The sequence below is a fragment of the Puntigrus tetrazona genome, chromosome 20 (assembly GCF_018831695.1).
Source record: "Puntigrus tetrazona isolate hp1 chromosome 20, ASM1883169v1, whole genome shotgun sequence".
Taxonomy (NCBI): domain Eukaryota; kingdom Metazoa; phylum Chordata; class Actinopteri; order Cypriniformes; family Cyprinidae; genus Puntigrus; species Puntigrus tetrazona.
Window position 1 is genome coordinate 26,550,304 of NC_056718.1, and position 14,857 is coordinate 26,565,160.

The 14,857-nt window shown below is 40.1% G+C and overlaps 2 protein-coding genes and 1 non-coding gene across 3 annotated transcripts in view; 2 read left to right on the top strand and 1 right to left on the bottom strand.

Annotated features, from left to right (window-relative positions):
* The first annotated feature begins 7,379 nt into the window (after nucleotides 1–7,379).
* Nucleotides 7,380–7,461, top strand: trnas-gcu. Its single transcript has one exon. It is a non-coding gene; the product is annotated as a tRNA-Ser (tRNA).
* A 1,181-nt stretch (nucleotides 7,462–8,642) lies between these two features.
* On the bottom strand, nucleotides 8,643–10,084 carry rps29 (ribosomal protein S29). Its single transcript, XM_043218675.1, has 3 exons — nucleotides 9,928–10,084; nucleotides 8,823–8,922; nucleotides 8,643–8,746 (listed from the first exon to the last, which is right to left on the bottom strand). The coding sequence occupies exons 1-3, from the start codon at nucleotides 9,987–9,989 to the stop codon at nucleotides 8,738–8,740; spliced, it is 171 nt and encodes a 56-aa protein (XP_043074610.1). The 5' UTR covers nucleotides 9,990–10,084; the 3' UTR covers nucleotides 8,643–8,737.
* A 3,268-nt stretch (nucleotides 10,085–13,352) lies between these two features.
* mgat2 (alpha-1,6-mannosyl-glycoprotein 2-beta-N-acetylglucosaminyltransferase) overlaps nucleotides 13,353–14,857 on the top strand; it is a 2,049-nt gene continuing 544 nt past the window's right edge. Inside the window, exon 1 of the mRNA XM_043220601.1 lies at nucleotides 13,353–14,857. This exon is cut by the window's right edge and continues 544 nt beyond it. Coding sequence (XP_043076536.1) covers nucleotides 13,397–14,761 — 1,365 coding nt within the window. The 5' untranslated portion in view covers nucleotides 13,353–13,396 and the 3' untranslated portion in view covers nucleotides 14,762–14,857.

A 14,857-nucleotide genomic window follows, 5' to 3' on the forward strand; every position in this document is an offset into this window, starting at 1 on the left:
ATTGCTATCAGCTCGGATTTATGTACACCGCAGAAAGGTCTTATTGTTCGGTGCTTGAATCCCCCTGGTTACTCCGAGGAGGAAGTACAGTACGTACAGGAACATGAAAACCCGGGCCTAAGCGCATGAACACAACCGTCTGGAAGATTGTAATGTACGTTTTTACGCAGCTGCGCCTCGTACGCAAATATCTTTAAAAAAACGGCCTTAAACAGTCTTCGTGAATAAAAGCTGCCAAATGCATGAATATTAATGTTCGCAACAAGGTTAGCATGCAGATGCTGACTGGAACTGACGATTAACATAACGTAAAGCATTTGTCGAACGCATCTCGCATGCAAATATCTCACGGAAAAAAAACGTTCGGTTTTATGATTGCAAAAAAAAGGTATATATTGAATAAATGCGTCAGAAGCGTAAATATTGATGTTCAAAACAAGGTTAACATGCAAATACAACTAACAATTATTTTTTTTATCATTTGCATCTATGTATATATATATATATAGAGAGAGAGAGAGAGAGAGAGTTTTATTTTAATTTAATTCCTGCATTTAATTTGCTTTCTTATTTTAAGTTATTCTGAATACAACAATCTCAGTTAATCTCTCCAATTAAATAATGTTCCTGATGTACATTTTCCAGTATATTACGACATGCAAAACACGCAAATGCATTAATAAAATAACCCAAACTGCATGGCATTAAAACGCCACTCATGAGCATCGTCTTGAATAAAAGCTGAAACAAATGCATAAAAACACACGTGAGTTTAGCGTGGACTAAAGCAAATTCATTCAATCCAATAAAAGCTTTGTGCCGGCCTACGGATGCGTCCTGAACATGTTTGCTGCTAAATATAATTAACACCAAAAAACGACCTTCATTATGTACCGGTCAGCACTTACAGTAGTTGAAGAGCTGACAGTAAAAAAAAAAAAAACCTATTGCTTAGTACACAATAAACAGCAAACTCTTTTATGAAGTAGCCTAGAGAAAAACGGCGCCACTTGAGAAAACTGGAACAAAACTACGTCGTAATCAACGCTCGCTTAGATCGGTTAAACACAACGAGATCGCCCTAATCCGCTGCGCTGTTGGTTTGCAGTTCAGGCGCGCAAAGGTGGTGACGGAATTAAAAGAAAGTCTTACAAAGCGTGAGTTTGATTACCAGGGCACTGCAAGAACTCATCAATTAAACCCCTTTGGATCCCCATGCGATGGTTGACAAGACCAAACCATGAACACAAATATCTTGCATACTTAATATTTAAGAAAAATCTGATTTTTTCTACCTGCTCACGAAACACGTACCAATAAGCACATATCACTGCCGTTAATTTACAGTTGTATCGATAAATGAAACACAATTTGGCACAATCACTTGAAGAACGTCAAGTTCTGACTAATGTTAATACGCTGGGAGATTCGATCTGACACGACTGCATCAAAAAATGTGTTTTTTAATATCGGTTTGGCATTCGTTAACAGCATCTGCGGGTTCAGGGTTGGATTTCGGCGCAGGGCATGCTTCTAACACGACAGAGCGTTAACTTTCACCAGATATCTCAACTCTGAACCGGCGCGACGCGCATCTATGTCGACGCAATAAAAAAGTGCCAGGGTTTACGTATTGAACCTGCGTTTGAGCGCCACTCAGCGGACGTTTCTCTTGCGCCAGATTGAATTTTCCAATAATATCACACAGAAAAGCTGACTTTGTGCCAGTTTTCGGCGCAAATATAAGGCATTTGTTAACGTAATAAAGAGACGTGTTGCAGCGTGAACGCATGAAGTGAAAAGCCTGACTGTGTTCGTAGCCCTGACCCGCAACTCCCAAGTGTTCGGAGATTATCCAGACCTCCGGTCCAGCGTCGTCTAAAGAGGGTCGGGTGTGAATCCAAGTTAAATGTCACTCCTTGATCTTTCTGCACTCAGCAGTAATTCAGCTTCCCATCAACGCTTAGCAAAAGACGCTTCTCCGGCCTCGGCTCTCGCGTCTGAAGGCTCGTCCGACCCGACTTCTGCAGCGATGTACTAACTTAACCAGGAGTCCCCAGCTAAACATGTCGACCTTTTCTCGGGTGAAAGAACTACATGAATGTAGAAAAGCAAGCCAAAATTTCCAAATGTCATGGATGAATATTTATTAAACGGAGCACTCCCCCGTTTGGTAGAAGGGAGTGAAACGACGAGTTTTAAATGTCAGAGAGATTTTTAGTTGCATTATTTTTAAAAAAAGAACTTTTCAGGCCCTTTGTAATGCATTTGCGGATCTCAGCGCAGCACATTTTTAATCATACATCACATTTTTTTGCATATAGCTGATATCCATTTCATCTAAAGAACGAAACTCCATCAAAACAGCTGCATGGAACACATTAAGTGCCCAAATCATTATTTTTTACAGCGTTTGCATGCTCAAGAAAATCCTGAAGATAACTTCATACCCCAGATGTTGGTTCTTAACAAACTTTTCTTTTGTTAGTTTTATTTTTAAAGCACTGTGTGGTTCAGACTCGGCGATACGGGGATCTCAATGTAAACTGGGGCGTATTTCCCATTTTCAGCGGTCAAAAACTGACTGCAAATCACTTCGCATGCTCGTTCCTTTCCCCTTTACAGAAAATCGTCTGAAGAACAAAAATAGTTTCATCCAGAAATATATCAAAACGTTTGCATGCATACAACTCAAGAAATATCCAAGACATCTTCATCTTCTTTCAGACGTTGGCTCTTAGCAAGCTTCTCTTTAGTTATTTTCATTTTTAAAGCACTGTATGAGTCTCATCGCCGGCGCGTATTAATCCGTTTAATTCGTAAATAAATCCCGTTCGCCTCTATCAAAAGCGACGCGTTAATTGCTCAAACCCTTACTTCTGCACGCACGCAACTCGAGAAACGTCCGAGGCACCTCCAAACCCTTTTCGTTTTTGGTTCCCCGACTTAACCCTCCTTTTGTTGTTTCCATTTCTGAGGCCCTCCACGGCTCAGGCTGGGAGATTTAGGGATCTCGGCGAGTGAATTAAACATAGCTGACGTGGTTACCGCGGGCCCAGAACGCCGTGCATAATACCTGAGCTCGAGGCCACAGAACATGCATGATGAATACATCGGCGAGCGCCTTCACACGTCCACCATCTGTTAGCGCTGGAACACCAGGAGCTCTCGGATCTGTCCGGCGCGCGCCTTCGCTCAGGCCCGTTAACCCTGAACGCCGTTCCCGAATACAAGATGCAGCTCACACACACACACACACACACACACAGAGCCTGTTTATACCGGCCTTGAGTTTTTTGCCTTGATTTGCTGTTTGCGAGCCGTGCCGTGCACTTCAAATGGCGTGGAATATTTAATTAGCTCCGCCTCGGTTGATCGTCTTATCGCGGCCGGCTCTTAACTTATCCTATTTGCATGTCTCTTTTAACGGAGGGCTTCAGAGGCGCCCTTGAGGGTTTAAAAACAGCCAGGCACCTTCGGCTCGCTCTGTCCACGTGCGCAGATGCATTAGCGTGGCTTTGAATAGTGATGCACGGAGCGAGCCGAGTGGTGCGCCAGCGCCTCCTCAGGACGCCGAAGGAGCAGGAACTTCTCAGAAAGGCTCTTAAAAACAGCCTTTAGCTTCGACTTAAGTGTCGGGGAGCTATCTGAGAGCTATAAGGAAGCTGAAAGCATTAGCCAAGTCTACGGCTGACTCTCTGAAGTGTGGTAAAGTCACAGCAAGAAGCATTTCGTGTAACTGCAGTAAAGAGTGCGACCGGGACACTGAAACGCTGTCGTGTTTCAACGCATTTTGTTAAAATGCCAAACGGTCAGGAACTGTCGCGGACGCCTTGAAGTGGTTTTATAGCGGCAGGTTCCTCGTTTACACTGACGCCGACGACTCTCGCTCGTTTTTGAGGCGTGCTTTGACGGTCAAAAGAGGATCTACGAAACATCAATGTTGTCGCCATGGCCAGTGTTTAATTTAGTGAAGCCGGTGTCTACTGACAAGCTAGCAACACTCAAACACTCATAATACTCTTATTTAAGAAATGATTCAAATTAAGTTTTGCATTGTGATGACATTAAGCACACTTTCTAAAATAATAAGAATAAACATGTACTGTGAATAATATCTGTATATATATATATATATATATATATATATATCTATATGTATACAGTATATATATATATATATATATATATATATATATGTAATAATAATATATGTAATAATAGTATATATATATATATATATATATATATATATATATATATATATATATATATATATATATATATATATATATATATATATATGTAATAATAATATATGTAATAATAGTATATATATATATATATATATATATATATATATATAAATAATTTACATGCATTATTATTACATATATTATATATATATTTAGAACTGTTAAGTAGCCATGGCAGTAATTTGTTAAACTGCCATAAATTTATACTAAATTATTAATTGCACGTCATATTAATATATTTTATTAGGCAAAAATATCAGCTTTTTAATTTTTGCTGCTAAATATGATACTATTGTAGTGTTATTTCTTTTGCATTGTAACACACACATATACATATATATATATATATATATATATATATATATATATATATATATATATATATATATATATATATATATATATATATATATATATATATAGTGCTTTCAAGCAATTAATTGTGATTAATTGCATTTAATATATATAATATTTTAAAATATATATATATTTATTTTTTATTTTTTTATTAAAGATAGTGTAGCAGCAAGTTACTACTGTGAATTAATATTTCAGTAATAAATAATATATATATATATATATATATATATATATATATATATATATATATATATATATATATATATATATATAATTTTTCTTTTTTACAGTTACTATTTATTACCGAAATAATAATTCACAGTAGTAACTTGCTACACTACCTTTAATTTCTACCATTTAAAAAGCATATTTTTTTTACAATATGCTGCATTACAATAATAATCAAAACAAACAAAAAAAATTAACTGCCAGGATGCATTACAGCAAATGTATTATTCCATCGCAAAACACTAACAGCTTCTTCTGATTTTGGGTGAAATGAGGACATATGAAAACACATGTACCGTTCCCCCGATCCCAGCGCAGCGACGCAGCGGGAGAGTGTTTCACCAGACGCATTGTTATCGTATCGCGATGAAATCATGCGAGGCCGGCGGGGAAAAAAAAGATAAGCTCAAAGGTCAAACCCCGTCTCAGAGACGGCGAGGAACAAGCGTATCTTCATGTGCATCCAGAGGCGGCGGATGCAAACCATGTGCCACGTTGCCATGCCAACCGACCTCGCAAGCAACATCACAAATTTCCTGTTATCTTGGAAATAGACGGCAAGCCGAGGGAAGAGTACATCACGGGGCTTCCAGCTCCACGGCTAACTCCGCTTTCATTTCACGGCCAAAACCAGACCCTTAAAAGCCAGCAGACACCGTAAACATCTCGTACTGTATATCCATGACGACGGTTACCACGGCGTTCTCCCGTGGGTCATAGCTGCCGTTGTTTGGATGATAAACCACCGCTTTTAACCTTAAACTGGTTCGACTGATAGAAACCTATTCGTAAACAGGAGAAGGGTTTACAAAGATTTTTTACGTGAGGTTTTTTTTTACGGTTCTAACAGTAAAGTGGGTTTATTATCATCCTTGTACGAGCGAGCAATAAAGATTTCTGACTTCTCTTCAAATGTTTTGCGCTTCTGCCATCTGGTGTCTGGTTTTGAGTTGGTTTTTAAATGCTTCTATAATTAAATACTGCATAAAATTTAGACGTCATTAAATTTAATGCATGTATATGTATATATATATATATATATATATATATATATATATATATATATATATATATATATATATATATATATATGCATGCATTAAATTATATATATATATATATATATATATATATATATATATATATATATGCATGCATTAAATTATGTTATTATATATTAAGCACGAGAGCATATATGTAAGAGCAAAAAAAATGTATGAAATATTTTATTTAATATTTTATTGACTATTAAAAACAACTGCTTTCTGTTTGAATGAAATGCTATTTATTCCAGTGATTTCAAAGCTGAATTTTTAGCATCCTTACTAACGATCTCGTCACGTGATCTTTCAGAAATAATTCTATTGTTTATTACAGCGAGGTAGAATTTTGTTCGGGTTTTTCTGATAAATAAGAGCGTTTATCTGAAACGGAAAGCTTATGTAACATTACTAATTTCTTTATCATCACATTCGATTGTTCTTGACAAATAAAAGCATCAATTTTCATAATTTCTTATCGGGTTACATTTTAGTTAATATACAAAAAGTGAGCAGTTATTTTAAATAGCAAGTATATTTCACAATATTACTGATTTTGCTGTATTTTTTGGATCAAATAAATGCAGGTTTGGTGAGCTAAAGAGACTTAAAAGTAAATAAATAAATAAATAAGTTAAGGCGGCTCTGTGCTTGCTTAAAGACACACTGATTAACTCGTCTCATTTTTTTTAACAGTGTAAATTGTCAATATCGATTGTTATTGTGTTAATATTGCTTTCATTGGTGCAATAAAACACACGAATAATGATGATAATAATAATAATAAAATAAGAAATGCAATATTGGAAGATAAACCCGTTTGAAAATGACATTTAAATGTCTCGTCAAAACACTATTTTTGTAACGCGGAATAAAACGCGGTGGTTTCGACGCGCGACAGCGGCTTCTTAACATGTTTATGACTAAACACTTAGGGATACAGGGGTCACTCTTTTGCTTTGAACATTTTATAGGTTGATAATTGGAACAAAACTCACCTCAGACTATTTTGCAGGCAGTCCTCCAGCGGCGGGGGGCGCTGTTTCCTCGACTTACAAACGGCGGGTTTTCTTCTTCTTTTTTATGCATCAATTAGGGAATGAATTCGTATTTTAACATGTAAATACATCGTTTGTTAACAATTCGCGACTTCAAAATATTGACACAACGACTGATTCGCATTTGACCCAGTTCTCCCGGCTGTTGATCAACTACCATTTATGGTACGTCTGCTTACGTTTTACTTCCTGTGTTCCCCCGCTAATTGCTAGGTTTTTTTTTTTTTTTTTTTTTTTTTTTGTTTTTAAAATTAAACTATTTAGCGTTAAACGTGACGAACGCGCGGGTCGCACGCGCAATCAAATGAAAATAAAGTATAAAACTTCACGCGGGGGCGACGCGCTCCTCATGAATATTAATTAGCACCTGCCGACGGCGGCGTCCAATCAGGTAGCCCGATTAATGATTACGTAAATAACGTGGGTGCCGGCGTCGCGACGAGGTGGCCGAGTGGTTAAGGCGATGGACTGCTAATCCATTGTGCTCTGCACGCGTGGGTTCGAATCCCATCCTCGTCGGTCGCTTTTTGAGCGCGAATAGTAACCGTTGCTATGGTTACCGTAACACGTCGTTCCTAATGCAACGCTTTCTGGTCGTAATATTAAGAGTCGGCATGGTGATTTATGTACAGTGGAGCTGCTTTATACAGCATTAAAGCATGCACAGCATGCACATATAAACACGAGCGCAAACGCAGGGCTGCACGTACAATACGGATGTTATTAATACTACCACATGTAAAAATTAAACGTTATTGCATCAGCATCCATTTGTTCACAACTCGGTCTTTATTTATCCAGCGATTGGTTATTGTTCTTCTACAGTGTTTTCAATTTAATTGCACTCAGAAGCCAAAAACGCGTGCTTTTATTCAATTAAACGAAAGTAAAGCATAAAGCTTCACCCAGGGGAGATGCTGATGAATATTAATTAGCACGTGATGACGGCGGCGTCCAATCAAGTATCCTAATTCATATGTAAATAATATCCAGTATCCATCCACCGATTGGTTATAGTTCCTATTTAGTGTTTATATTTTAATTGCACTGAAAAGTCAAAAACTGGTGCTTTTATTAACGATTCTAAACCCTATAAACTCCACCCAAACATTGTTTTAACTTCATTATGGATTTTTCCTCCAGTCAAAACCACTAGAGCAGTGGTTCCCAACCTTTTCTTGTTTGAGGCACCCTTGGAAAGCCTTTCAAAAGTTCCACACCTTATAAGGAAATAGATATTTAAAATCTCCGTAGCTTTTTATTATTATGTATTTGTTTCATTTCGAGAGTTTGCATGCAACAACACCTTATACCTAGTCCTAGATGATATGAGAATACTGTTTACACTGATTCTGCCTTAATAAAAAAAAAATTGTTGAAATTTTGGCGGCACCCTCAAAAGATCTCACGGCACCCCTTAGTGCCAACACAGGTTGGGAACCACTGCACTAGAGCATGCTTTTGTTCTGCAGTGATGTCTTCTACACCTCGAGACGTAATATAACCTATATAATCGGCGGTTTGCACACAATATTACGAGTTTATCGAGTCTACTCACTACAAGACACTGCCAACCAAATAAAACTTTTTTTTTTGCCACAGGAGCATCATAACTACGCGTTAATTTGTGGAAACGACGCATGAGCCTCCAGTTCACCAAACCAGTCGCCTCTGTAATAAAAGAAACACGCTGCAACTTCTCAACAGAAACAAAAGCAATGTTTATTGAACGTTTCAGAGTAACTTCATGCCGTCAGGATGGTGGGCTCTCCACGGAGGACCGGCGGTCATGAGTTCAGTCCAGCTGGGTAGAGAGAGAACAGTTAGGTTTCTAAGTATATTACACCGTTCACACGAGCACGTACTCAAGAAACACTTGCCTTGACGGAGCCGATATCTTTAGCGTATTGCCTGAAGCACTGGCGGCACATGTTGAGTCCGTACTTACGAATCAGACCGTGTCTGTTCGAGCAAACCCGGCTGGAAGAAAACAAGACAGCAGGTTAGAAGTGCATGCAAAAAAAATTATTCAAATTATATAAAACGACTACTTTAACTACTTTCACTTAATTAGCATCCCAATGAATTGTATAAAGTTAAGTTTACAATCATAATTCCAATCAACTTTAAACATTAAAAGATGTTTAAGCATCAAGACTGGCACTTCAAGGGAAAACGAGCAATTATTTTTCATAAAGAGACCAAAAGTAAAATTCTGTAATTTACTTTAGTTTCTGGTCCCTACTGACTGCATTTTATGTATTTGTATTTTATTGGAGACCAGAAACAGTTTATCCATCATCTTCTAAATCTTTTTGGTTAAACAAAAACACAATTAAAGGCTTAATTACTAAAAGTTGAACGTCTTGTTTTTGTACGTTCTCGCTATTAAAAGCATCTAAAACATTGAATCAAAGCGCATTCATCTGGCAACAAAAAAAATCTGCCAATGTGGTAAAAAAAAAAAAAGTAAAAATTAATTTTAACTAATTTTTTTTGCGTCTCGCTGACTTTTGTTGCTGCATATTAAGCGAAAAACGTAAAGTATATATATTTTAGCAGGTTTGTAGAAAAGACAGGACTTTTAGTTCGCTTTTACGAATAAAACGGCTGATAACTGCTCACTAAAAATAAATTAAATTCTGTCCCTCGAGAGGATTTGAATCCTTCGTCTTTCATTAGAAGTGTTTTAGTTTGAACGAAGTCTCGCGGGTTTTGAACGACACGCGCGCGAGAAGCTAAACCGAACGATCCCTACCGAGTCGAAATACTTCCTAAAAGCCGTATTAACGGCGTCTCTGTCGCTCGTCCGTCTAACGTTGCATCTAGCGCTTAAAGAACAACAGCCGCCATGTTAAGAGCGCCCTCGTCCCCATGTGCTTCGCGATGGCGCGCTTTCGACGGCCGCGCGACGGCCCGAGCGCGCGGGACTCGCGCGCGCCGACAAACCCTCGACGTTAACCCCGCGAGCGAGGCGCGACTGACCAGGATCGGGATCCCTGGCCGTATTTTCGGGGGTGACTCCAGTAGAGCTGCTGATGGCCCATCTCGTCTCTCTCGATCGGGATGTGGAAAAGGAAGTGGCGCTCGTGCGCAGGCGCAGAAAAGCCGCGCTGCTTCTGCGGAGCCGCGCGCTTCCTGCGTCCAGAGAGACGACAGCGCCGCCCTGCGGTCCAGCGGCGCATGCGCGGACGTCAAAAGCTAGAACCTTATCATTATTGTAAAAGGATAGTCTAATATTTGTATTTTTTTTTTATTAATGAAGTATGAATGAATTGGCCGCTAAAACGCTTTGGTCAGTTTCAGTTGTAGCTAAATTTACAGCAATTTCTATTTATGACTGGATATGGTTATAAAAGAGAAAGCAGGTAAAACTGTTCAATTGTGCTTAATAACAGTTTCGGTATGAGGCATGTTTCTGAATGCACTCTTAAGGTGCCAGGTTTATTTTATTTAATTTATTTGTACGTTAATTTAAAATTATTAGACATGCCGCTTTTTATAATTTGTCTATCTTTAACACATATTTTAAAATAATATAATGTTTCCCCATGCAGTCTGAAATATATTTCATAATAATAAAAATATTTTGTGATTTTATATATATATATATATATATATATATATATATATATATATATATATATATATATATATATATATATATTTTTTTTTTTATAAATAACTAAATAAATATATAGATGTATTTTATAAAATCATAAAAACAAATATCAATATAAAACCACATGTGTTTGTGGTCTTTAACATGTATGAACATATAGCACATTTTAAAATAAAAAGTCTAAATTTAGGCTTCACTGTAAAACTTAAAAATGTATTTTATTGTCTTGAAAAACATACGAAGGTTGAAACGTTGTGCATTTTCAGTTTCAAATGTATATTTAACTGAGCTTCGCTGTCTATAATATTTTTTTCGGCCACATATTTTCTCCAGAATAAACACAAAGTTAAGTTTCTATTACAATAACGTTCTGTAAACGCAATCATGAACTAAACACATCTCCACCTAAAGGCTGAGACGAGAAACTACACACACAAAACAAAACGTTACGTTTTAACACTTTAATCGATCTGCAGGGAGAGAAAAAACGCATCTTATTAAATATAAAAAAACCATATTTGATATAATCTGACACGATTTTGTAAGAACGTTGCAAGAAGCAGACAAAATAGTCACAAAGTGCGAAGAACCCTAAAATATCGAGGACAGCGAAGTAGATCTAACGCGAGCTTCTTAAAGCGCGAGCTGAAAGGAAGCGAGGCGTTGTGTGCGGCGTGACATCACGCGCGTCCCGACAGCCGAGGCCCCCGGAGGTTTGCTCTTATTCTGTGGAGCCTTCGGTTCCGCGCGGAGCCCGAGCGCCATGACACGCGTTTCCGCTTAAAAACGCGCTTTCACGAGGGACACGACGGCGTCTGCGGTGAGGCTCCGTTTCTCCGGGATCCCGCTTTTAGGAATCGGTAGCAGCGAGGCTAACGAGTGACAGCGCGTCCCCGCGACGCGCGCGTCGGCTGTCCGTCATGTGAAACGGCTAGGCTCGGCGAGAAAAAAAAAAAAAAAACGCCGCTTGCGCGTTGAACGCCTCGACGCGTTTTTTCTGGCGCGCAGCGAAAGCGTCTTTAAACCCGGCTCGGCGTCGCGCTCGGTTCCCGCAGGTTTAATCGTGGCGTTCGCGGACGCGAAACCGAAAGCGCACGCATGCAGAAATTCTCTGCAGAGTGTGGTAAGTTAGCATGTGCAGCACGGCTGTGGGTGTTAGGGCGCTCTGTACAGTAACGCGTCGAGTTGCTAACGACCTGCATCATTAAAAACCGAGCTTTCGTTCGAATGCACACGTCTGCACTTTCCCCGATGCATGCATTTGTTTTCCTCGTTCGAGAGGGCCCTTAATAATGCCTTTGTGTTTCATTTATCTCACTTGGACATCGGCACTAGACACGCTTGTTTGTGAATACTGTAAAATTCTAATAGACTCTCATTTAGGTATATTATGTAGCGACCGGTACGTTTAATAACTACGTGTATGTGTCTATAAACGCAGCGACCAGCCGGGCTTATATTAAACAGACATGTTGATCTGATCTGATTGAAAGAGTTGAAAATATGAAACAGAATCAGTTTAACAGAAGAGTACTCTACAAACGATTAATTTGAGATTAATGGCGTCCAAAACACACACGTTGCATATGTAGAAGCTACTGTGGACAGTTTGTTCGCATCGGAACATTATTTTTGTCTTTATTATTATCTGTGCTGCACTGTCCTAGTCTTCTAATTAGCGGCTCTTCGGGTTAAATCCACAGAGGCTGGTAATTAGGTCTGGACCCCTGTGGGTTCACGCTTTAGTTGAATCCAGGGCCACTTCCGTTACATTAACGCTATTAATCTCGCGCTTCTTGGGGCACTCGGTGGAGAAAGATCTGACGTGCGAGATGCAGTAGATCACGGAGTGTGTTGCGCGTTTGAAATACAATCGGCTTTAATACTTGAGCCGTGCATTTTGCCTTCGGTCAGCCATAAAAATAGCAGCGGTCTGACAATGGGCCGCGTTGAGAGCTTTTGCCTTTTCAGCAAATTATCCTTTCTTCAAAGTTTCTTGAGGAGAAAAAGTGCTTTTCTTTGGTATTTTTGTGCACTTCTATGTAAATGATATTGATTTCTTTTAGATGCATTGCTCGAACTCAAAAATATTTGGGCCTAAACTTGAAATGCACGCGATTTTTCCATCCATTTGGATCACGCCGCTTTACCATAAACACCTCATTCCATGTATATTTGTCAGCTGTACGTAAAACACACAGCTACGTGTTTTAAAATGCACCTTAACCAGGTTTATATATTTGTCATCAATAAATCCTGAAAATTGCTTGTTTCACACCCTACCATATTTCAACAACGTTTTGATAACTTCAAAGTTAACTCAATACATGCATTTTAAAAACAGAATAATTTTAACGCATTCGAACAGAACTTTAAAAAACACAGTGATTAAATACAAATAGTTAGCAGTGACCTTTCATTCATGTGTGATTTAAAATCATCATGCATCCCATCAAATTAATCCAAACATATGCAGCCTTCGGTTCAGACCTAAATATCTTTGGGTGTAGTTACTAAAACTCCATTGTTTACGATGAATATTAATATTTTTGAGTCTTTTGCAAGCAAACCTCAGACCGTGCTAATTATAACCACCCTTTCGGTTCATTTCCTGCAGGTTCTAAAGAAAAATGCCTCTAAGAAAAATGCCTTATGGGAAACACCGTCGTTCGATTACATTCCAGAACTAGAGGACCAACACGAAGCTGCATTTTCTATGATAACGCTTTTGTACCCAACCTGCTGGCGCGGACTTCTTTCGCAGATCGCAAACCTGCCGTCTCTCGTCTCCCGAATCGTTTCTGCGACCGTCCCGCGAGGCGACTGCCTATCATGAGATTCCGAATTTACAAGCGTAAGGTGGTAATACTGACTCTAGTGGTGGTCATCTGCGGGTTCGCCGTCTGGAATAGCGGGAAACCCAAGAAGGCGAGCGCCGCCGCGTTTCCCAAAGAGACGGAAGCAGGCAAACGGAGCAGCGTTGGCGGTCAACTCCAAGTACAGGTCACGATCCCGGTAACCCGTAAGCCCGTCAACGAAACGCTTCCGGAAAAACAGCAATTACAAATCCAGGCAGCTGCCAAATCCGAAGTGGACAACGCAACTCTGGTGTACCGAGGAATCGTCTTTCAGCTCAACTTCGACCAGACCCTAAGAAACGAGGAGAAATTTCGCTCCCTGCGGCAGAAGGACGACTTGGTCGTCGTCGTCCAAGTTCACAACCGCCCCGAATACCTGCGCCTGCTGGTGGACAGCTTGAGGAAATCGAAAGGAATCGAGAACGTCTTGCTGATATTCAGCCACGACTTCTGGTCGCCGGAAATCAACCGGATCGTGGCGTCCGTCGACTTCTGCTTGGTCCTTCAGATATTCTTCCCTTTCAGCATCCAGCTCTACCCTCAAGAGTTCCCCGGGAACGACCCCAGGGACTGCCCTCGAGACATTCCCAAGAAAGATGCCTTAACCCTGGGCTGCTTAAACGCGGAGTACCCGGACTCCTTCGGACACTACCGGGAAGCCAAGTTCTCGCAGACCAAACACCATTGGTGGTGGAAGCTGCACTTCGTTTGGGATCGAGTCCGAGTCTTGAAGGAGCACCGAGGACTCTTATTGCTCATCGAGGAGGACCACTACCTCGCCCCCGATTTCTACCATCTCCTCAAACTCATGGCCTCCCTCAAGAAAGAGCAGTGTCCCGACTGCGACATCTTATCCCTAGGGAGCTACGGACACGTCGGCTACTCCAGCAAAGCCAACAAAGTGGAGGTGAAGGCGTGGAAGTCCACCGAGCATAACATGGGAATGGCGCTGAACCGAGACACCTACCAAAAACTCCTCAGATGCACCGATGCCTTCTGCACCTACGACGACTATAACTGGGACTGGTCGTTGCAGCACCTTACCGTGACCTGTTTGCCCGCGTTCCTGAAGGTCATGGTCAGCGAGGCGCCCCGCGTCTTCCACGCCGGCGACTGTGGCATGCACCACAAGAAGTCGGCTTGCATGCCGTCCAGCCAGAAGACGAAAATTGAGAATGTTCTCCAGAGCAGCGGGAACCAGTTGTTTCCCAAACAGCTGCTCATTACAAAGAGACTCCCAGCTTCCGGAGCCAAGGGAGTGGCTCCTCACGTCAAAAACGGAGGCTGGGGAGACATCAGGGACCATGAACTCTGCAAGAGCTACCTTCGATTGCAGTGACTTTGTATTGTTTTTGTTGTTTGTTTGTTGTTGTTTTTTTTTGCATCCTCTAATGAAAGCCTTTAAAAGTTCTTAACGGACTATTTCTTCCTATTG

What these genes read in the sequence shown, in the direction of transcription:
- rps29 (XM_043218675.1), bottom strand. Translation starts at nt 9,989, where the DNA reads ATGGGCCATCAGCAGCTCTACTGGAGTCACCCCCGAAAATACGGCCAG. An exon ending in GGCCAGGGATCCCGATCCTG is followed by an intron (nt 8,923 to 9,927) that starts GTCAGTCGCGCC and finishes GTTTTCTTCCAG; the next exon opens with CCGGGTTTGCTCGAACAGAC.